General features: G+C 40.8%; 1 protein-coding gene across 1 annotated transcript in view; it reads left to right on the forward strand.

Annotated features, from left to right (window-relative positions):
- PKHD1 (PKHD1 ciliary IPT domain containing fibrocystin/polyductin) overlaps window positions 1-22407 on the forward strand; it is a 443932-nt gene that overhangs the window by 220113 nt on the left and 201412 nt on the right. Inside the window, exons 49-52 of the mRNA XM_032864542.1 lie at window positions 313-490; window positions 1853-2048; window positions 12794-12859; window positions 18931-19059. Of these exons, the coding sequence (XP_032720433.1) occupies window positions 313-490; window positions 1853-2048; window positions 12794-12859; window positions 18931-19059 (569 nt within the window). The remainder of the gene's footprint in view (window positions 1-312; window positions 491-1852; window positions 2049-12793; window positions 12860-18930; window positions 19060-22407) is intronic.

Below are 22407 nucleotides of genomic sequence, written 5' to 3' on the forward strand. Positions count from 1 at the left end.
ATAGTAGTAGATAGTCCTGGCCTGCATGAACTCGTTAAGATGGCATTTATCAGTGGTCTCAGATCTGAGGGTTACTACCTTCCACCCACCAGATCAGTGGAATGACAAATGATCCAATGACATCTTACCAACTGGGCTGCTTGACCCACACAGTGATTGCTAAAACCTCTATAGACATACAGACAAGATGGCCCAAGACATACATGGAAAGAAGAGAAGATGACTTACCATGGATGGCAGAGGAGTGGATTAGATCCAGGATGGACAAATAACTTACCACCCATTTTTTTTTTTCTTTTTAAATCACTCTAGAGCTAATGCTCCAGATGTTTCTTATGATTTAACCATGACTGACAGCAGAAATAAGACAACCACTGTCAATTATGTACATGACACACTGTCTAACCTTTATGGCTGGATGGCTCTGCTCTTGGATCAAGAGACTTACTCACTGCAGTTTGAAACCCCTTGGATCGACAGCTCTCTGCAGGTAACCCCAGGAATTCATTCACAGCTATGATCTTTTCCCCAGGAGCTCTTATCTTTCCACCTGTGAAATAGCAATTTGCAGGAATTAGCATCTTCTGGTGCTGATAAAGAAAACTGCCACAACGTTTTGGCCTGATGAATGTATCTGAATATAAGATATGATGTTTATTTTAATTTTAATTTTTTTAACTTGAAAATTTTAGACTGTTTGAATCTTGTTTTGAATAACACAGTGGTTCTGCCTGAAATTTTAATTTATTAATACAATGAAAAATACCTTCTAAGCATTCTATAGAATTACATTATTAGACTGTGGGTTAAGGACCAACTTACCCCTTAGAAGTGTTTGTAGCCAGAGAAAATGTCTTAACAAATCATTTTTACATTGCATACTGCCACCTTGTGGTCAAAGCTTAACTTGCAAATAAAGGTCTGGACCTTCATTGGAGTTGAAGGAGTCAAATGGTTAGGGGCTGTGAAGATAGGAATAGCCATGTGGAAAGTGGGTGCATTTTCTGGGGGAAAAAAAAAAAAAGTCAAGCCAGTGGATTTCTTCAAGCTTCTCCTCTTCCTTTTAACTCGTTTCTTTCTTCCTTCACATTTTCCTTAAAGTCATGTGAGCGGGTCTTAGGTGTGATATAGTTCAAGGCAGAAGATCCCTTGACCCTCTCAACTACCCTTCTCAGAAAGGAGAGTTCTTTCCTTCCCTTGAGATTCCTATGAGAATTTGGGGGAATTTTCGTAAGGTGAAGTCATCAGAATGATGACAGTAGAGGAGGAGACCTTAGTGTCTGCCTTGGCTCAGTACTCGCCTGCTTTGTGGTGTGGGGCAAGTTACTGAACTTCCGCCTGCCTCAGCTTCCTTGTCTGTAAAATTGGGACAGTAATAGTGACAATCACAAGGAGTCTTTGGAGTATGGATGCTTCAATATGAATAGAACTTGGGCACGTAACCAATGCTCCAACAGTGCTGCTATTACTTTTACAAATGGATGGACCTCCTGTCATTGCCTGCCTCTTTGAATTATGGGAAAAAATGGAAAAAGAATTTTAGATATGGCTCTGGCCCTCCTAGCTGCTTGAACTGGGACAAGTCAACTTGTCTGGGTTTTCTCCTCTGTTACTTGAGGTTGTTAAACAAGAGAAACCAATGGAGTCTTTGAGTCCTCACGTTCTATGATTCTGGAAGTGTGGTTATGAATTTATCAGGGAGTGGATTTAGTAAGCCCATTTCCTGCAAGAAGAATAGTCTGGTGTGAACTGCCATATTTCTAAAGTACTCCATCTACATTCTTTGTAGCTCTTTTCTGGCAAAAGCTTTCTTTACTCAATGAGAATTATTGTTTTGTTTTCTCACTTCAAGTACTCAGCAACGTTTGGCAGCTTTATTCCTGGGAACTACCTCCTGCTGGTGCACACGGTCCTGTGGCCTTACCCTGACATCCTCATAAGGTGTGGGAATCAGGTGGGGCGGTCCCTTCCATCTCTGCCATCACCCGGTCGGGACCAAGGTTGTGACTGGTTCTTCAATACCCACTTGAGGCAACTCACCTATCTGGGTAAGTATAATTGGATGAGAAAGTTGAGTAGTTGGAAGCCACCATTCACTCTTGAATTCCAAACATTTGTGCTATGAAGTGGTGAGGACCTGAAGGGGAGAGGTGTGTTTACAGTTAAATGGTTGGGCTCTGAAATCAGACTGCCTGGGCAGTTGTCCTGAGTTCCTTGTCCCTCTCCCTTGTGCCAGCCATATGTCACCTGAGCCTGATCCACACTGGAGCCCTGCAATTATGAAATTTTAATAATACTGGAGAGGAGAATATGGTAATTCCCTCGTATTGCTGAGTCTTTGCCAAATGGATTGTTTTATATTTTATTTGCACTGAATCGTACCATTCAAATTTTATTTCTGACTTGATCAACCACAAATATAACCTAAAATTGTAAAAACTCAGGATGGACAGAGATCCTGAGACTGTTTTTGCTGCTAGAGCCAAATGCAGCTATTAGGTAAAAAACCAAGAGGTGTCATTAACTCTGACTGCTCACTTGATATATATTCTAGAACAAAATTTTAATTTCAAATTGTTCTCCTATTACTTGGCATGCTTGTGAAGAGCCTGTCTTGTCCATTGGTCTGATTTCGTTCATGAACTGCAACCTGACTTAAATGGCTGCATGAGCTAAGCATGGTAAAGGAACATTTGTCACATAAAGAAAAAAAAATTGAGTCATACAGCTACAGATTTTCTTCCCCTTTGTTATCATTATTTATTGAATTAATAGCAAGTTATACTCTTTATACTTTGTATTATTTACATACGTATATGGTAGAAATGCATATCTATCTAAATTTGTATATTTATATATAGATGTACATCTGTAGGTATAGATGAGCGTATATATATGATATAGATGCACTTTTCAGTATACAACATTTTTATTAGGCAGATAGCCTTTATTAATTGAAATCATTCTTTGTATCAGAATGCCCTACTATCTCTGCCTTTAGATAAGAAGAATTGGAAAAGGACCAGGAAATCAGAGGGTTGGTTGGCTGTTTAATGAACTTGGAGACCCTTGTTCCTTAAGACCATTCCCAGTGTTCCATGTACTGGCTTCTGAGGTCATTTGTGTCTCCAGTATCTGAGTGAATGGGGTAGGTGGGTGGCTCATTCCTGGGCTGGTACGGTGAGGATGTGAGGATTCAGGGGAAACTGAGGCTTGCACTGCTCCTTGATGGTGGTGTCCCATGCAGTTGTGTTGGACTGGGTAGATTTGGTTATGATTTTGGATATCCTCTGTGTCAGGTTTACAACATCACTGGGAAGGCTCATAATGTCGTTATGATAGTGAGGTAGTGGGTACCCCAACTGGACCCCAGCCGTTGAGTTCTAGCTCTCTGCCCTGCATTCTACATATTGATTAGTTTGTTACTTTCACTTAATTGTTTTTTTTTTTTTGACCATGTGACTTTATAAATTTGCTACTAAGGTAATTTACATAAAATACATTTACTCTAAGAAAAGAACATAAGTCAAGACCTCACAATCTATGTGGACATAGTCCTGAGATTTAAAAAAAAAAAAATGGGGAGAGCTGTGTATACAGAAGTTTCATTTTTATCATAGGGAGACTGCTTGACCTGTTTCAGGGCCATTGAATTTCCTGCCAGACTTTCAGGGATGGGGGATGGAAAGACTCTTCTCCTATTACTGGCTGGCTTTTCGTTCAGAGTGTCGCTTCACTGGTAATTGGCTGTGTTTCATTAATTTGTTGACCACTTCTAAGTGGACAGTCTTTTTTGTATTGTTTGTTTGCAACCTTACCACATCCCCCAGGATAGGAAGTTTCAAACAAAATCACAATTAACTCTGTTTCCTCCATTTGGCTACTTTGTGTGGGATTGAAGATACCTGACTAATCTTAGACCCAGCTGAGGAGGAAAAAAAAAAAAATCAGAACCCAGGCATTCTAGCTCCTGGCTCTGGATCTCCCCACTAGAGTGTGCTGCCCACTAAATAATCATTGATCACTGACCAAATTGGGTGTGTGTGTGAGGGGGATGCTAGGTAGGGTTGTGAGAGAAAACGTCTCACTGATCCCCAGCAACAAAGAAAAAAATCCTATACATATAATATGTTTTGAGAGTATTCCTCTTCTCTACGAAGGCAAGTTTTGACTTTTTTGTTTGTTTGTTTGTTTCTTTAGCAAATGTCTTTATGGGATGCAGGTTCTTTTGGGAAGCTCATGGCCAGAGCTTAAAGTTTAGGTTTTAATCGGAGGCTGGCTGGCTTTTTCACCTGGGGCATGGAATTATAAATGTTCCATGCCTCAATGGCTTCATCTCTACCACAAGGTTAAGAATACCTACTTATCTCTTGGAACTGTGGTACAAAACCCCGAAATATCTTCAAATGGGATTAGTATGCCCTGTTACTTTATTGCACGGTTTCCCAGTAGATTATTTCTCTAGATCTGTTCTTTTTGCCCCCTCAGAAGATGAACAACGTTATATGCCTTGAACTTAACGTGCATGTTCTAACCTTTCCAAAAGGGTCTCCTTCTATTTTCCTTGACTGGATTTTGTAAGATACCTGAGATTTGTGATAACATGACATATATGATACATGGTTTCCATGACTGAAATGTAATACTACTGAAGCAATTGTTGCCCACAGAATAAGATCACCTCGCTCATTTAAAAATATCTTTTAAGGAGATTGGTTCAGGTTGCCTTTTGGAAACCCCTGAGAATTTTGCCTAAGAAGCCACCAGCAGAGCCGACCACAGCTAAGGACTCCTGTGCTCTCCTTTGACCCAGGAGGAGTAGCGTTTGATGTAAGAAGTGATTACGAGTGCCAGTTCCACCCTGTAACTTTCTACGCCATGCTGGGGAATGGGCAAGACTGCAGGACAAGTGTTCTTTTATATTTTCCGAGTCAGAGTCAAATCCAGTGAGCCTATTTTTCTGTTTACGCAATTCGATTAACTGGTGGTGGCTTCTGCCTCTGCCGTCCCCACTCACTGCCTCTTTCCCTGCTGGGTTGTTTTTCTTTTTCCAGGGATGTTTCAGTTCATGGTTAACTATTTTTATTTTTTAGTTACATTAATGCTATGAAATAATTAGTCAGCTAATTAATCTGGTTTACAAGCTTTGTAGGATTCTTCAGCTGTCAGTCAGGCCCAGGCCTGAGGCCTACATCTAGTCTCAGCTCTCTTGCCCATGTGATTCCTGTTGCCATGGCTACTGGCTACATCTGCTGACACCCCACTCTCTATTTATTGCTTAATTAAGAATTTCACGCTCAGCCCTTATCTGCCTCTAAGAACAAGCGCACACTGTTAAGAAATTCCAAATTTAGGCCCAGGCACAAGGAAAGCCTTTCTTGCAGGCTTGGCTGGATGGAGCCTCTCTAACGATCTTCTCGGCATCCCAGCCGCCACCCTTCAATCAAAAATCATTAAATGGGGCAGAGATAATGAGCATGTAGCATATCAAAAGAAGGATGTTTGCTTGGTCCAAAGGAGGAAAAGCTGCTGGGCCCCATGCACAGCCCCACTTCAAAGGGAGATGAGACCCCCTCATCACTGGGGCCTGATAAAGCCTCATTTGTTCTGGGCTTGACTTATGAAAAAGGTCTGGTGTGTCCGGGTCCCGTCTCACAGACGTGGGATCCCCCCACCTCTTGCCTCCACCTCCAACGGCCCCCTCCCTGGACGTCCGAACGCACACTCGTGTGTCAGCACTCAGGCAGCTGGGTCCCCCAAAGCATCAGGCGGAGCGTATAATCACTGACTCTCCCCTCACAATGGCCACTTGTAGGGGGGTGGCTGGGAGGAGGTCTTCATCACAATAGGAACACAATTATTGCAGCTGCCAGCGAGGGCTCTGCTCCTTCCTGTAGGAAGATAATGGGACTTGCCCAACACAGGAGGAGAAGGTTGGGGGGGGCGGTGATGGGGGTTGATGGGGTGGAGGAAACAATTTTGAGTTGATTATTCATATTCTGACTCTTAGAAGCCCGATGGGGAGCCAGTGGGGTTCCAGCAGCTGCTCGTGCACAGTCCTCCCCTAATAATTGTACATTCTGTCAGGGGTCAACTTACTTTTGACCCTGTCCTTTTATATTGGGAAAAGGCTCTTGAGGGCAAACTGTTGGGCTGTGGCAGGGGGCATTAAACACCCAAGCCCCTTCCCCGTGCTTTCTCCTTCACCCAACCAGCAGCCGGTGATAAATTCATGTCAGATGCCGGGCCATTCACGGTTGCCCTCCCGGGTTCACACAGCCCCGCTCGCACTGCGGAGACGCGGCCAAGCCGGGATATTGTGCGAGGCGCAGCTGAGGGAACGCCTGCGAGGCGTGGAGGCTCCTGCCCACCACCTTCTTGTGATCCGACTGGGGGTAAAAAAGACGCGTCTAGCCAGGCTGGCCAGTGCCTGTCTCCACATGGCCCCGTCACCAAGATAAAGGCAGGCTGTTTGGCAAGAAGCCGGGGCTGTCTTCCACGAGGGCAAGAGGGCCATAGATAGAGGGACAGATGGACTTCATTGTCTGCAAGAAGTCAGGTCGCGTCACCCAGAAGGCCCGGAAAAGATGCTGTTAACCTGGGACATCCTGGAAACAAGGAGTGCTTTCCTGAGTTTGCCGCCAGGAGCTCTCGGGTCCTGCCTGCGGGTTCTCTCTTTCTCCAAAGCGCTCAGGGCATGGAGTCAGGGCAGGCTGCTGCCTCCAGCCTTCTGTCGTTCGGCTGGTCCAGAAGACCCGGTCAGCTACTCGGGAAGGAATTCTGCTAGCATCTGTGCAGGAGAGAGGACTCAACCGGCTGCCCCGAGCATTCGGGGAGGGTTTGATAAGCAGAGCAGAATCATAATCCTGCCGCCATTCCCATGCTGAGGCCCTCTAAGGCAATCCATAGCATTCTAGTTAATAAATTAATTTACATTCTTATAGAAAACTCATTCCCCAAAGATCCCCAAGGATTTTTGTCAGGAATATAGAGGATTGACTTTGGGGAACTGCGCTAAACTTTATGGCAAAGAGAGAATGGAACAGGAACTGGCGATGGGAAAAAGAATTGTACCTCTTGGTGGCAAGCAATTTCTCTCCTGCAAGGAAAAGGAAGGAAATAAAGAAGAAAGGGAAAGAAGGAAAGAAGGAAAACTTAGAAGTCAGGATCAAATATTTTTTCTAGGAAGCACCCTGCTTAAGGAGGTAATTCTGAGTGATATTGATGGCTGACCCTGCTTCACGTGGAGCACAGGGGGTACAACCAGCATTCAGACTCAGCCTTTCTGACCCTCGCTCAGTACTTTTCCTAGTATACTGGTGTTTTGGCTTGCTTAAATCCAAATGTATACACCCTTGTAAAAACCCTTATGTATATACCCTTGTAAACCAATTCTTCTTCCTTCCATTTACAGAAAAAACTTGGGCTTATTGAAGGCTCTGTGCTTCCTAAACTTTAGATATTTGAATACCAGCTTTACCCCTTGTCACCTGCTATGCCTCCTGTTCTATTATTTACCTAAGATTTTTCTTAAATCAATTCCCACGGCATCTTATTTTTAAAACCTAACTTCTTTGTAAGCAATAATATCCATAAAATCATGGGTTTAATGACCTAGTTGCTTTTTCTAAAATACATTAGCATCCATAGCTATAAAAATAAAACATTAATGGCACTAAAATCATCACCTCCCAGTGTATATGTTGGGATTAAAACGTGGTCTGCAAGGTTTTGGTGTAGTTGATGAAAAGTAAGAAGTGTGAACTCAGGGATCTCTCTTTCTTTTTTAATCTGGATCTCTTTCCTCACTTGCTAAGAACACCTGCCCTCGAGAACAAACTACATTCTCTTTGTTTGTTTGTCTCATGGTTTGTCTTCCTCTCTGATTTCTCCCCCTTCAGTTTTCCCTCCCTTGCCCTGTGGTTCTCTGTACTATCTCTTATGTTCCACATATGAATGAAACCATATGATAATTGTCTTTCTCTGCCTGACTTATTTCACTTAGCATAATGTCCTCCAGTTCCACCCGTGTCAATGGTAGGTATTCATCCTTTCTGATGGCTGTGTAATATTCCATTAACAAACCACATTCTTTTGTTTAATTGACATATAATGTATTATTAGCCCCAGGGGTACAGGTCTGTGAATCTCCAGGTTTACACACTTCACAGCACTCACCATAGCACATACCCTCCCCAATGTCCATAACCCAACCACCCTCTCCTCCCCCTCCCCCCAGCAACCCTCAGTTTGTTTTGTGAGATTAAGAGTCTCTTATGGAACCAACCACATTCTTGAAAGAAGTTGTAAAATTCCTCAATTTGGGGCTTTTTAAATGTGCCTCCTGGACAAACAACTGGAATGCTTGTTCCCTGGCCACTCCCTTGGAAGTTCTGGTTGTATCGACCTGCACAGATGCCCCACTTTTCACAGGAAGTGCAAGTGGGGCCAACATCCCTGAGTCAGAATAACAGTCATTACTGTTTTCTGAGTTCATTAAGAAGGTTTAATGAACTCTCAGGACTGAAGTTAATGTAGGTATAGTTGTCAGTGCCTTGAATAAATTCATAATTCTTATACCTCAAAAAAAAATTTATACCCTTCCATGAATGAATGTTAGTAAGGATACTGGAAGACTAAAAGATGATCACAGGATTTTCACGTAATGTTTCTGTGAAGGACTTTGAAAGGACCTGTGTTACCAGGGCTAAACTGGCTCTGTGGCTGCCCCTGCGAAGCTGGAATCAGATGGAAGTATGGTCCTGCGAATCAAGCATTACTGCCCAGGGACTGGCTGACAAGAAAATTCTCAATGGCCATGTGAAAAAGGCTGGTTTCTGGGGAGTGAGATCAAGTTCACTGAACAGGGAGGGAAAAACAGAGCAGGAGTGTACAGGTGTGTGAGACAGATCTGAGAGAAGCCGTAGACATAGAAGATAGGGCAAGCTAAGTGACAACGCAGAGAGAGGGGACCAAAGCCAATAACTGGCTCATGAAGACAGAGCAGGAACCTGGGTCCAAGGCAGACAGAGACCGAGAGAGAAGGCTTGCGGCAGGGAGAGAGTGGGAGAAATCTGCAGACACAGATTTCAGTCGCTCTTTCAGATTCTTTCCGTTTGTAGCCAATGGCTGACTCACACTGTGTAAATGTGAATTGAATGAGAGGTCCGGATATGTGCTAAACCTCAATGGTGAAGTGCAAATGGGAATATGGGTGAAGAATGAAATAGGAAAGGAGTCGAGATGCCACCTGTTTTTTTTTTTTTCTTTTTATATAGAAAGGTACTTAATTCTTCCTTCAAAACTGCAAGAGAGAATCCTACTCAAGGGGAGGATTGATTTTCTCTTCCCTAGTGCCCTAGTGAGGACCAAACAGGCTAGGTACAATACAAATTTCTGGAAGACACTGGTATCATATTTGGCTGAGTAACTCTTTTTCCTCCTTGGCACATTTCTTGCTTTTTCCTAGCTCTCTGTGTTTATAGCAACCTTACGTCATATAGCAGCCATCAGAATAATTTGACTGTAATTGACCCAAAGGCTTCTTTTCTTTTTGAGGACCAACCAGATATTCTTACAACCTGGGAAGGATCAACTGCAATGAGGCTCCATTTATAAACAAAGTAGATTAACCACTCTCATATTACAAACACACACTCAGAAATCATAAGCACTGAGAAGACATATGTATAGTATCACAGCTCATGTAAGGCTTTTAAACTCTTCCTGAGTCAATACCTTTATGCTCAAATGATTTTCATCCCTCTTTGTGTTTGTCCAAATGGGAACTGACGCTTAACATTTACACTGTCTTTTATAGAGTCAAAGCACTTAGCAAACTTTAGCAGATCTGGTTAAGTTGCTTCCAACTCTGAATACTGTGGCCCATCATGATTAGGTACAGCTCTAAAAAAGAGTAAAAAGAGTAGAAGCGTATTTCTTGGGTTTTGTTGACTGGCTGCTAGAATAAAGAGCATGCCGTAATAACAGTGTAGGTAACGACTGGCATTTCTGTGCCAAGCACTGTGCTAAGCATGTTAGAGGGATTATCTCATCTTTTCTTCCCAATCATGCTATGAGGTAGACAGGACAACTATTTCCATTTCTCACAGGAAGGAGGTGAGTTTCAGAAATGATGAAGAACTTGTTGGTTGCCCACATCAAGGAACTGGAAGACTCAGGATTCAAACCCAGGGTGTTGGACAATACACCTTGCTTAACATTAACTGACTTCATTCAGCACCTGCATTCTTCCCCTTGATTCTCCATGGCTCCACTCTGAGGGTGTGGAATTGGTGTGTGGGAAGAACAGCCCTCTGATCCGCCCTCACATCTCAGAACCAGCCTGCAGAGGGCTATATATAAGTGGTGGTGAAGGAAATAGACTCTTTCAGTCTTTCCTGCCTTTGGTAACTTTTCTCCATTTCTCTGGATACCAAAATTACTCCTTTTATCATATTGAATGGTATTCTCACACTTGCTTTAATAAAAGGAACAGTAGCTTTCAATGTATTTTTTGGGGAAGAGGCTCTCCAGGAGGTGGGAGACATCTGTGCATGTGTAGAGGCTGAACAAGATCAGTGCCCACGCGGTTCAGAAGCCATCGGTGTAGAGTTACAGATGTGATAGCACCTTGATGAGGAGGCCTTGACTGACCAAGAACAGGGCCTGGGTGAAATGGCTTCCTCAATAGAAGGGCAAGTGGAACAGTTTGTTATGGGGGTTGGATGTGGTGGGGTTAGCCTTTTCAGTCTCTGGGTTAATCATCACCAGGATAGCTATAATGCACGAGACATTATAAACTGACTACAGTGGTTTTGAAAAAGACTTCGTTACATGTGACTTTATGTTTTAACTCTCTTTACTCCAGGGGCTCTGTTTTAAGGAAGAGGGCACAGATGTAGTGAAGTCTACCATTACTTGGAAGCTGCTCTTAACAAGGATGATTTATATAAAATCTTTAAATGAGCTAATAATAACCCTTTCCAAATGATTCATGGAATTTTTTTTTTCTAATTTACCTTCTTTAGAGTTTGATTCTATTACAATATTTTATTCCTGTCTCATATGGAAGAGGGCTCCATTGCTAGCCTTTTGCATGTTTTTAGATGTCATCTTTTCCTTTCAGTTGAGCCCATTTTATTATTTTTTTCTTTTGGTTCCTTTAAAAGGGTTATTTCCTGCCTCTATTTGCTCAATTGGTTGAAATTATCAGTAAAGTACTGGGTATTCTGAATAGAGCCCTATAAATTTAGGATTTCTAGATTAGTTCATGTATAGTAAGTGTCTATATGTCTAACAAGTTCCTGTGTCCTTAAGGTATATGAGAAAAGTCCCTCCCTCCAAGATTTAGGGACAGAGCTCATGACTGATGCAATCTGAAATTTACCACATTTGGTGCTTGATAAATATTTGCTAAGTTGAAAGCAAGCTTGGGATAAATATCACCAATATCAGTATGAGCACAAACAGGTAAATTAGACATCGTAGGAAAAAAAAAAAAGAGAGATGAAATGCTAGGTTTCTGGCATTATATTTATTTATTTACTTGAGATGGAAAAGTAGATAAAATATGCAACAGGATAGAGAAACAATATAATGAAGCCTCAGAAGTCATGATAAAGTAAACACATAGAGAACATGTTGATCATTGAGCCTGGTCTCAAAATATGCACAGTGTAAGGGAAAGCCACTTTTTATAATGGGAAAAGATTATATGATAGTAATTACCAAAATAAGAATAGAGCAATAGGGGAGTTCTCATCATGGATCCCTTTGGAGATGATGTGTAATAATATTGTTATTTTTTTATAATATTTAGAAGCTTATCCTTTGTAATTAGAAAAAAATGATCTTGTCTACTCCATCTTGTGATGGAGGAAAAGGTTTAGGTTCCATGGAAAGGCAAATGGAGAACACGAGTTTGACAAGTCCTTAAGGCTACAGCATTAGGCCCTCCAGTGGTGAGAGGTGTTGGCTCACATGACATCTGATAAGGCAGAAAGGTAATTAACCAATAAGAGACAAGGTGTTACTGAAAAGTGGAGATGGCGCACCTGATTACTAATTAATCAGGCGTGAGAGCACCTTGTAGATACATTCACTATTTAATTATAGCAGCCTCTCTTGGTAAAGGAGCATATGTTCCCAGCTTAATCTACTGGTTTATACTGACATCAAATTGTCATTATCAGAAAGAATCAGGCCTTTTGATTATTTCCACTAATTTATTGAACACTTAAAATTAATGAACCCCAGGCCTTTTAAATGTGCTCAGTTGGTTTGGAAGATGGAGGAGAAAGCGGGGGGGGGGGGGGGGGGGGGGGGGGGGGGGGTAGTGGTGGTGGAAGAAAGCCTTCATTAAAAGGACAATTTGTTTGGATAAAGGTAAAGCAAATATATTTCATGGGTGATCTGAACTCTATTGAAAAACACATGAATTCTAAAAGCTAAGCCTTCAAAATGATGGAGAGGAAATAGTATAAGAGGTGGGCTCTGCTGACCAATGTTGGCCTCCAAAGAACATATGGCTAAAGGGTTTCCCCCCCTAATTATTTATGTGCCAATTCTCTTGGAGCCCTCACTGCAATTAAGTTTAATCAAATAAAAGCAATCAAAATTAAATGTTGGAAATCAATTGTTAGACTAACTAACAAGGACTTCATTTTTTTTATTTTGAAAATTTAGTTAGGTTGGGGGGAATTTAGCATAAAGCCATCTTTATCACACACAATTATCTTCTGTATTAAGATGTTCTTTGCATCCCATCCAAGTTGTGGCTTTTTGTATTCAGTTTCAGGTGAAGGCCACATTCAAGTGACTGTCCAGGTGAAGGAAGGGGTGCCTCCAACTATTTCAGGTGAGTATTAACCCACCCACCAAATAGAAGTGCCTGGTATTCCCTCCAGTAATAGTTATATAGATTGCTTCCATCAAATTGTTTATAAGCAGGTAGGCAACAGCCCTAATGCTATCATGCCTAACAACTCCCTATTGTGTCACCCTATAGCTGAACTATGTGTCTGCATTTCAAAGAAAGATATAAGAAGGGTGCATTTCAAAACATCGGGAAGTACGAATTAAAACATGTAAATAAGCACATTTCATAAATTATGGACCATATGTGCACACAGAAGTCCAGATCTGCACATGGGCCATTAGGTCTCTACCAAATGGAAAGAAAAATTCAGGGTCTCTCAAAACTTTCATTGTTCCCAGTAATTTCAGGACATCAGGGTAAACAAACCCTTCCCAAAAATCAGATGGCTCTGTGAAATCTCTCTAACTCATAAAAGCCAAATTCTCAACGACTAAAAGACTCCTAGGCACCTTCTAATGCGTTTCATGGTTTGTTTTTGTTTATCCTGAGCCAATTTAACTATGCATTGGCGTCAGGGACAAATCTTTCCAAAGGCCAAGTTTTCCTTTGATTTCCAGTGGCATTTTTGTGTTATGTCAGAGCAGAGCCCATGTTAATCAGAAAATGATCTAACTGCTCCATTTAAATTAATATGTAAATGAAGGAAAGGTGCTAGACTAAAACTAGAAACTGGATGTACTGATGGCTACTACTCCATGCTTACTGCACTGGGAAGAACATGGTTCTTTGTTTTCAGAACTGTTTCTGGGCTACCATACATTTTGTTCTTTATGTCCCCTGTCCTTTATCTCTCCTTTCTTTTAGATGGCTCATGATGCATTATTTATAGAGGGCCTCTCGTGCAAGATGCGAGAGGATACAATGAGTAATGATGTTTGACTCCATGGGGCCTTATGGTCACATGGGGATGTCGATTAAATGACTAACTAAATAATCAATGAATAGATCTCTTTTAAAATACCTGCTCCCAAGAAAAGTATCTTGCAGTTCTCTCTTCTCTGACAGTTCTGTGTTCAAATGTCCAGTTGGTTGGGTCAGTTGCCATTCGTAGAGGACATACCGGTTGGGGGTAATTCTCATGCCAGTTCCCCTCAGAGGATACTGCATTATTTATGGGTGGCCAGTTCTCATTCAATGAGCTGTATAGTCAGGGTGCCATGCCACTCAGGACTTAGTAGGAAGATTTTTGCATTAAGGACTCTCTGGAAGGAGACTGTGTGTGGCCAGCCTCCTGGGCTTGTTAGCAGGTGTCGGTTTACCTGGAAGATGTTTCATTTGGCCTATCAATTACAACATGCTAAATAAACAGAAAAATTCATGGAGTTATAGAATATTAATAAGGGAAAGAAACTTACAGGCTATCCTATCCAATTGCCTTATTTTACAAATAAGAAAACAGAAGCCTAGAGATTATATAGTTTACTTAGTCACACCTAGTCAGTGGTTGAACTTGGATGAGAGCTCAGGTTACCCAACTCAGCCTGGTGTTCATTCTGCTATACCATATAAACTCTAAGATGTTCAAAGTACCTTTTGGGGCACATATTAATTTATGCCTTAGAGTCAAATTAATTGTATATAGTCAGTTTTCCTAGCTGATAAAATTTGCAACAGAAAACAATCCTAAACACAGAGATACAGAATTCATACACTACCATTCATCAGAAAGATATTTCAAATACTAATATACTTTTGAGACATTCCTTGATTCCCATGGGGGACATATGTGCTAATGTCAACATTTAAATGTGAGTGTGTATTTTGCTTAATTAAAAGTTCTATGAAAAACAGAAAAATTATTCAGTATCAAAAATTCTTTGACGGGGGTACCTGGGTGGCTCAGTGGGTTAAGCCTCTGCCTTCGGCTCAGGTCATGACCTCAGGGTCCTGGGATCGAGCCCCACATCGGGCTCTCTGCTCAGTGGAGAGCCTGCTTCCCCTCCTCTCTCTGCCTGCCTCTCTGCCTACTTGTGATCTCTCTGTGTCAAATAAGTAAATAAATAAAATCTTTTAAAAAAATTCTTTGGCAAAACAACAATGGAATGATTAATGGAGTTCTAGCTATATGTTAACCTGCTCAGAGATTCAGTATGAGTGTGTAATGCAGATGAGACATTTTGGGTTAGGGTGTTCTGTTGCAGACAGTCTCCTAGTTGAGTCAATTGTAGTGTGTACAAGATGGTGCTGAGTGTACAAGATGGTGCTGGACACTGTGTGCAATTTCTATTGCACACAGGAAACTTCAGAACCAGCAGAAATTAGGGTATATACAGTCCAGTGTTGAGGAGAAGCAGAGGAGGTGGTGGTGATGTAGGTTGTTGGATGGATGCTTAGTGGGTTTGTGGTGAGGATTTATGCTAATTTGAGTCAAGGGGATATCCAGGTTTCTGAACACCCCAGTGCAGGTGGTTCATGTTCTTCCAACAATGTGTTTGTCCTGGTTTCCTCTCAATGTGCATAAGGCTTTATAAAAAATGGGAGAGGGGAAAATGGGCAAGGCAACCCACTTTTGGGGAAGATAAAAATATTTCTGAAGAGCCTTTACCTCGTCGATGTTGTCTTTTCGGGGGTGTGGGGGGCTAGCTGGAAAAATGGCACATAGTCCTATGAGGCTATGATGCTCAGATAATCTCTTCTTAAATTTGCCATCCTTTCCCCATAGATCTAAGTTTATTTCTTTTCCTCAGGTTTCTGAGCATCTGTCAGCCCTTCTTCTTTTTGAAGTCAACTCATCCTTTTCAGCATCTTCTGAACTTTGTCCCATCAATCAATGATTCGGTCTTGTGTCTCTGATCTCTCCTTCACTAGTTCCTTCTGGTCAGTGCCTCTCATTTAGAACAAAACAAACCAAAATTCATGAATTCTGAGTCTTCCTCTAGTTGATATCTCTGCTGCAAGCTTCTCAAAAGACTAGTCTCTTGATGCAGAGCCATAAAAAGCTGGGTGGATGAAGAATCAAGGTGGAGAGGACAATATTTGGCTCAGATATCAAGTTGGAGACCACCTTAAATCGTAGCTGTTGCTGAGTGACAGATCTGTAGAGGACAGCAAGGTGAGGCTTCCTCACGAATGCTGGTCCTGACCAAAATCTGTGGAATCCCGTTTCAAGGTAAGACTCATTTATCTAAAGACTGGGAAGACAGATCAAAGCCTGTATCTCAAATCCCTAAGGCTGTTCATTTCTCAGTGAGATTTTGGGACTGTCTGACCCAGTGTCTTCCCTTCCTCAATCCCTCCCTTCCCTGCATTCCTCAATCCATTGTAATCACACTGGTTCCCATCTCAACCATTCCACTGGTGCCACTCTCATCTGGATCATCTGTGCTCTGGTTGCTGAATTTAATAGTCACTCCTTATTAACTCTCTTATCAGAACTTCACTATTAACAAGATCACTTCTGCCCTCTGGACATGCTCTATTTTTTGTAGGCCTCCAAGACATTCCTCTCTCCCGGTTATCTTTGCACATCTCTGCTTCTTCTTTAACCCTTGTAGGCTTCTTGTTCTCTCCCCACTATTAGTAATAGCCATACAGAAGCTTGATATTAATTATAGAAATCTGGTAACTTTCTAAGAGACTGAAACATGTTTTCTTCTCCATTAAGTGTTCTTATTTTAAGGCAGAATGGTATAGAATGATCAAATTCCTTCATAAAAACTCTTAGAATAGTCACTTTAAGATTTGGTTTGTTCAGTTAAAGATAGTTTCAGCCCCCTTATAAATAAGGGTGAAAATGACAAAGTGAAGAATTTGTTTCCAACATCTGATATAAAGAGGTTTTTAAGCCTGGTATGTGGATTTGAAGAGCCTGGCCATTGCCCTTTTGAAATATCACTGGAAACAGAGCATCAGAATATCTCTTTCTGGTCTTTGTGGTGCTACTTAGTGGCCATTTCAACAAAGCCCCTACCTCATTCCCACCTGAATATTTAGAGTATAGTGTTGGAAAGGAGGCAAAATTTGGAGAAAACTAGGTATTTTCATCTTGCTGTTTGTAAAATATTTATAAAGCTCCTGAGTGAAACTTGTGCTAAGCCCATGCCTGATTCCCATGGTGTGGTGTCTATTTTGTGCTAACTAAATTGCCTAGGATTTCTACTTGACCATAATCTACATAGTTTTCAGTTATCCCCAGGCTCCAATGAGACCATGATTATGAAGGAGTTAGGTTCCTGTAGACAAAGTAACTGGGTGCTCCTCAAGGTTCTGACCTCAGGCATTTTCTCTTTTCACATTGTCGTCCTCTGGAGCTATCACGACCATCCTTAGAGTTTGAAATATGACCGCAAAATCCATCTCTTTGACTCAGAGTTCTCTCGCATTCCTCAGATTCATATCTAATGCCTCCTTGTTGTATATCTCCACCTGGAGGTCTTTTCAAAGATACCTCAAATCCTTTATGGCCCAAACTGAATTCATTGATGTCTATCTTAATGGACATCTCTGCCCATTACCACATATGTGCTGGAAACCCAGGGGTCATCTTTGGCTTTTCCATCTTTGTTACCCATCACATCTGCTTCTCTGATTATTTCTCCATCCTCATCACTTGCCTCCTTCCAGCTCTGTGGCTCAGCAACAAACTACTTAAAGACTCTCCACTTAATCTCTTATTTCTTGCCATTACTAATGATCATCCTTCTGTCTGGAGTACAAACCCTCACCACAGTCCCCTTTACTTTTATAGCTCCCAAGCCTTCAAAATGTAGCTCAGATGTTCCCTCTCCAGAAAGCCTCCCCTGGCAAGGTCTCACTTCCTCTTGTTGTTGGGTACCATTAAAACTCCCTTTAGAGTACTATCCTCCCAATATCCATTTATGAAACGTACACACCATTATTAGCTCCTTTCAGGCAAGAATGTCATTTTGCTCCTTTCTCTATCCTTACTTTTTAGGAGATTTTTGTAGGGAAGGCACTCATTGTTTCTGTTTGTGAAATTAGCATAATAGATGGGATTCTGCCTCCACTCCCCAATCATGTGAGATCCCACATCGTTTGAGCTCTTGAAACTCAAAGAATGTTTGGAGTCATCTGTGAATCTTTTCATCCTCTTTTGAGAGACTCTCTCTGTCCTTTGTCTCTGTGCTAGGGATCAAACTCCAGAAAAGAACATGCAAGGGGCAGTTCAACATGGTGTTGTGTGTGATGGATACTGTGCGGTTTCCACTAGAAATTATTAGATTTATGTTATAATTCCTGATGAAGAGGCCAGTGGGTTGGTTGAAAAGAAAATGCCATTTGATCATCAGTGACAGAATCAATAAAAACCAGTTGGAACATATGAACTGTATGTAAATTACTGCAGTGAGAAGTGTCCAGATTACTATCTTGCCTTTGATAAGCATTAAGAGCTATGAGAAGATTATACCTTTTGACTCAGTGATTCCATTGAGTTTCTATTTTAAGAAGAAATCATTGTTACTGGAAGATTTGTATAGAGATATTTAACACTGCATTACTTACAATTTTAAAAGAGAGTGGAAAGATCCTAAATACCAAACATTAAGGATATGATAGAATATCATGTAGCCATTAAAATTATGTTGACAAGGAGTTTTAACAACATTAGGAAATGCATATTAAAATGGCTAAGCTAAGTAGAAAAAGATGTGAATATAAAATTGCATATATGATGTAACTCAATTATATAAAAATGCTGAGAAATTCTGGAAGGAAATGCAAATAAAAGGTTAATGGCAGTTTTCCCTAGGTAGTGAGATTATAGGCTATTGTTATTATTATTTTTCTTTCTATATTTGCATTTTTCAAATGTTTCATGATAAACATATACCATATTTACATCAAGCAAAGCACAAATGTTTAATAACAAAAGTAGAACATGTTTTTCCTAGAAGCGGAGGTAATCAAAGGATTGAATAATTGTTTGCCTTACACTGATAAAATGATTTTTAGGTTATAAAATATCAAAAGGCAGCTATCTTGGGAGGTAAAAATATCATCAATATCCTAAAGTAAGGATACAATTTGCAAGTTATTATAGTGAACCAGATTTTCATAGTTACTTTGCTGTTTTCCTTTTTGTTTTGTAGTTTCTACCTCTGCACCTGAGTCAGCTTTTAAATGGTCCCTTCCTGAAGCATGGACAGGCATTGAAGAGGGCTGGGGAGGACACAACCATACCATTCCAGGTCCTGGAGATGACGTCCTGATTTTACCCAGTGAGTAAAACAGTACACAAATGAAATAATCACAGACAGACTAAACCAGGACAATCCAGTTGGGGATTATTTGTCATTTAAATATATGGTACAAATAAAGAATATGGGCAATCTTATTTGTAGGCACTTGCATCTACAACCTTCTTTTCTGAATTATTATAGGTGAAGAATTTCATAATCCTATGAAATCCAGAAAAAATTAGCTCAGCTAACCTTCATTAAGGGTGGAATAGGTAGTCACAATACCACAAGGAGTTATAATAATTCACTAATGGGATATTTTCTTTGTGGCAGAGAACAGATTTGCAGAAAGTTTTAGTGTCCTTATGTTGGAAAGACATAAGTGTTTGGAAAAGCAATTTGCAAATTGTTTCTTTTCTTTTGCCTTTTGTGAATCTTTTAAATGTAGAACATTTAAACTTTAAATATAGAATCTTTCAAATACAGAAAAAATGATGAATAAGTTCTTTTGTTGCCATGATTTTTCAAAGATGATGGAAAGGGAAATGGATGAATTAAACAGAAAAATAAAAGTCTATGTACATACATATATATGTATGTATGATCTGTCTGGCACTCTCTTCCCACATAGACACATATGGAGGAAGATGTTTCTTCAGATAAACAGAAACACACACCCATACTTAAAAAATTCTTCTTTCTTAAAGATTTTATTTTATTATTATTATTATTTTTAAGTAATTGCTACACCCAACATGGGGCTCAAACTCACCACCCTGAGATCAAGTCACTTGCTTCACCAGCTGAGCCAGCCAGGTGTCCCCAAAATTCATTTCTTAAGAGCAAGTTCTTGAAACTCCCAGAAAATCTCCCTACCCTTAGAAGAAAATGTTTTTCAAAGAACAAATATATTCTCCCTAAAAAACCTAATTTCATTTGTGGCTCAGTTTGAACTTCGTAAGGTAATATTGAATTTCAAAAAATACTGGAAAAAGAACTTTGGGTCATCTGCAAAGTGCTAACAATGATAATATTGAACGTTCATTGACAGCTAACAACAGGGCAGGAATGATTCTCCACATGTTAAATAATTCAACCCTGAGAAGAACTTCTTTTTGATATAAGTGATATTATCATCCTTATTTTTTTAGAGCTTTATTTATTTATTTATTTGACCGCACACTTGACCTGGGAGGAGGGGAAGAGGGAGGAGCAGGCCCCCCAGTGGGTGGGAAGTCTGAGATCCCAGGACCCTGAGACCATGACTGGATCCCAAGGCAGTTGCTGGGCCACTGAGCCACCCAGGTGCCCCCATCATGCCTATTTTTACTGACCAGGAAACAGAGGCCTAGGACAGGTAAGTCACTTGCCCAGATTCCTGCAGTTTGAAGTTCAGCACTCAGGACTTTAACCCAGGCAGTCTGACTCAAAGACCTTATTCTTAACCCATCAAACGCATTCCCTTTCTGAAAGGACGAAGAGGGAATGAAAAAGAGTAGTTGTGTTGCTTGTTTTATTTAGGATAAAAAAATGAAGGCAGGATGATTAAAACACAGTAAGCACCTCCGGGCATGGGGGTGTGCTGGTAGTGCTGTGCAGAGAGAGATGAGGGACAAGAAGGGGGTGGGCTGACCAGTAGGAACTTCAACTATTATTATCATCCAACTCCCCTATCATCCACCTCTTTCAATGGAGAATGTAACTTTTTGAATAAACAAGCTCATGAGTCATTCCCATACGGAAGGGAAAAATCTGTTCTGTCTCAGTCATTTCTTTGATGAATGTAGCCAGCGGATTGGCCCTGGGCTATGGTTTTTCCCACTGAGCAAGCTGTTTCCCCCCACCCCATGCAGGAAGCGAGTGAAGCTTTTGAAGGTTGCCAAGCTTTTTGTATCCTTTGGGACCTTTATGCTGAGAGAGGAGTCGTCTTAGCTATCTCGCTGGGCACTGCAGTTGACTATATCGTCCTGACTTTGGGGAGCCCCCAGCATTGTCTGTCATGCTTCCTTTGTTTGTGCGTGGTCATTCATAAGATGGGCCTGAATTCTCCATGAAGCTGCTCTTAAGTAGCACAGACTAGATAGATAAAATAGCATAGTTCAGTGCTTTGGGAAAAAGTGGGGCATGAGGGGAGAGGCCCAAGCACTGGCTGTGTAAAGTATCTTTCTTATTTCGAGAATCAGAGACATTAAGATTTTTTAACCATGCAGTTATTGTTCATTATTTCTGGTTTCCAAATGGAAAGATAAGTGAATGAAAACGGATGTATAATATGTAATAGATGAACTCCTTGTTGTTCTGTTGCCTTTTTTCCCTTCTCTTATAATTATGCTCTCTTTTAACTCCAACAAGCGATCTTACAGTGGCCAACATTTTAATCTGTTGCTCTGTTCCATTTGGGGTCTCATGTAGGAGCTTTTCTGGCTTACTTTTCCTTTCAGATTTTTGGCAAACCCTGATATCTTTACTTTTGATGGACTTTAGGTTAAATTCACCTTCTCTTTCTACTTGTGGTTTTGTGTTCTCGACTTTTGCCTGACTCTCCTGGTTTCACTCATTCTCAGTGATTCTCACTCATTCTCACTCATTCACTCATTCATTGAATCACGTAAGTTTGTTCACCCAGGTGTGGCCCAAAATAGACAAACAAATTGCTTGAGTGAAGTGTACAATCTCAGTACTGCCACCCACAATTTAATATTAGAGTTAAATCTTTTGAGTTTGATGGGTCTGATACAGCACAACTGTGAGACTATGCAGGTCTGTGAAAAATAATGTCTTCTCCTTTGAGCAGATACCTACGAATTAAGATTTTTATGATGATGCTGTTGAAGATGATAGCAACAGATATAATTTGAGTGTTGGTGTGTGCCCTGCACTCTACATGTTCTACATGGTTTTTCACAATTAATTCTCACAACCAGTTTATGAGTGAATCCTGCTGTTGTCCTCTGTTTCATAGTTGAGGAATCTGAGACACAGAGAGGTTAAGTAACTTGCCTAAGTTTCATCCAACTAGTAAATCAAGAGGCTGGGGCAAGAAATCAGTTTAATTCCAGAGCCCTCTTTATAGTGTTATTTAAAACAAAAACAAAACTAAGCTCACCATCATCCCTGCCTGTTCTGATTCATCCAAATCAGATTACATATTATACAGGATTTAAACTTCTCTGCTTATTGTTCATATTGTCTCCTTCACTTGGAATTAAAAAGGGAAAAACATAACCCAGCTATTTATTGAGTACCTAGCATATGTGAGATCCTGGAAGAATTCAATCTTACCACATCCCCTTTAGGTACAGATACTTGAGGAAACTGGTGAAACTTCCCAAAGAGGTATCTGATGTAACAAGACTTTAGTAAAGGCATGTGCTTTACATCAGGTAG

The sequence above is a fragment of the Lontra canadensis genome, unplaced genomic scaffold (genome assembly GCF_010015895.1).
Source record: "Lontra canadensis isolate GAN:19392208 unplaced genomic scaffold, GSC_riverotter_1.0 scaffold27, whole genome shotgun sequence".
Taxonomy (NCBI): Eukaryota; Metazoa; Chordata; class Mammalia; order Carnivora; family Mustelidae; genus Lontra; species Lontra canadensis.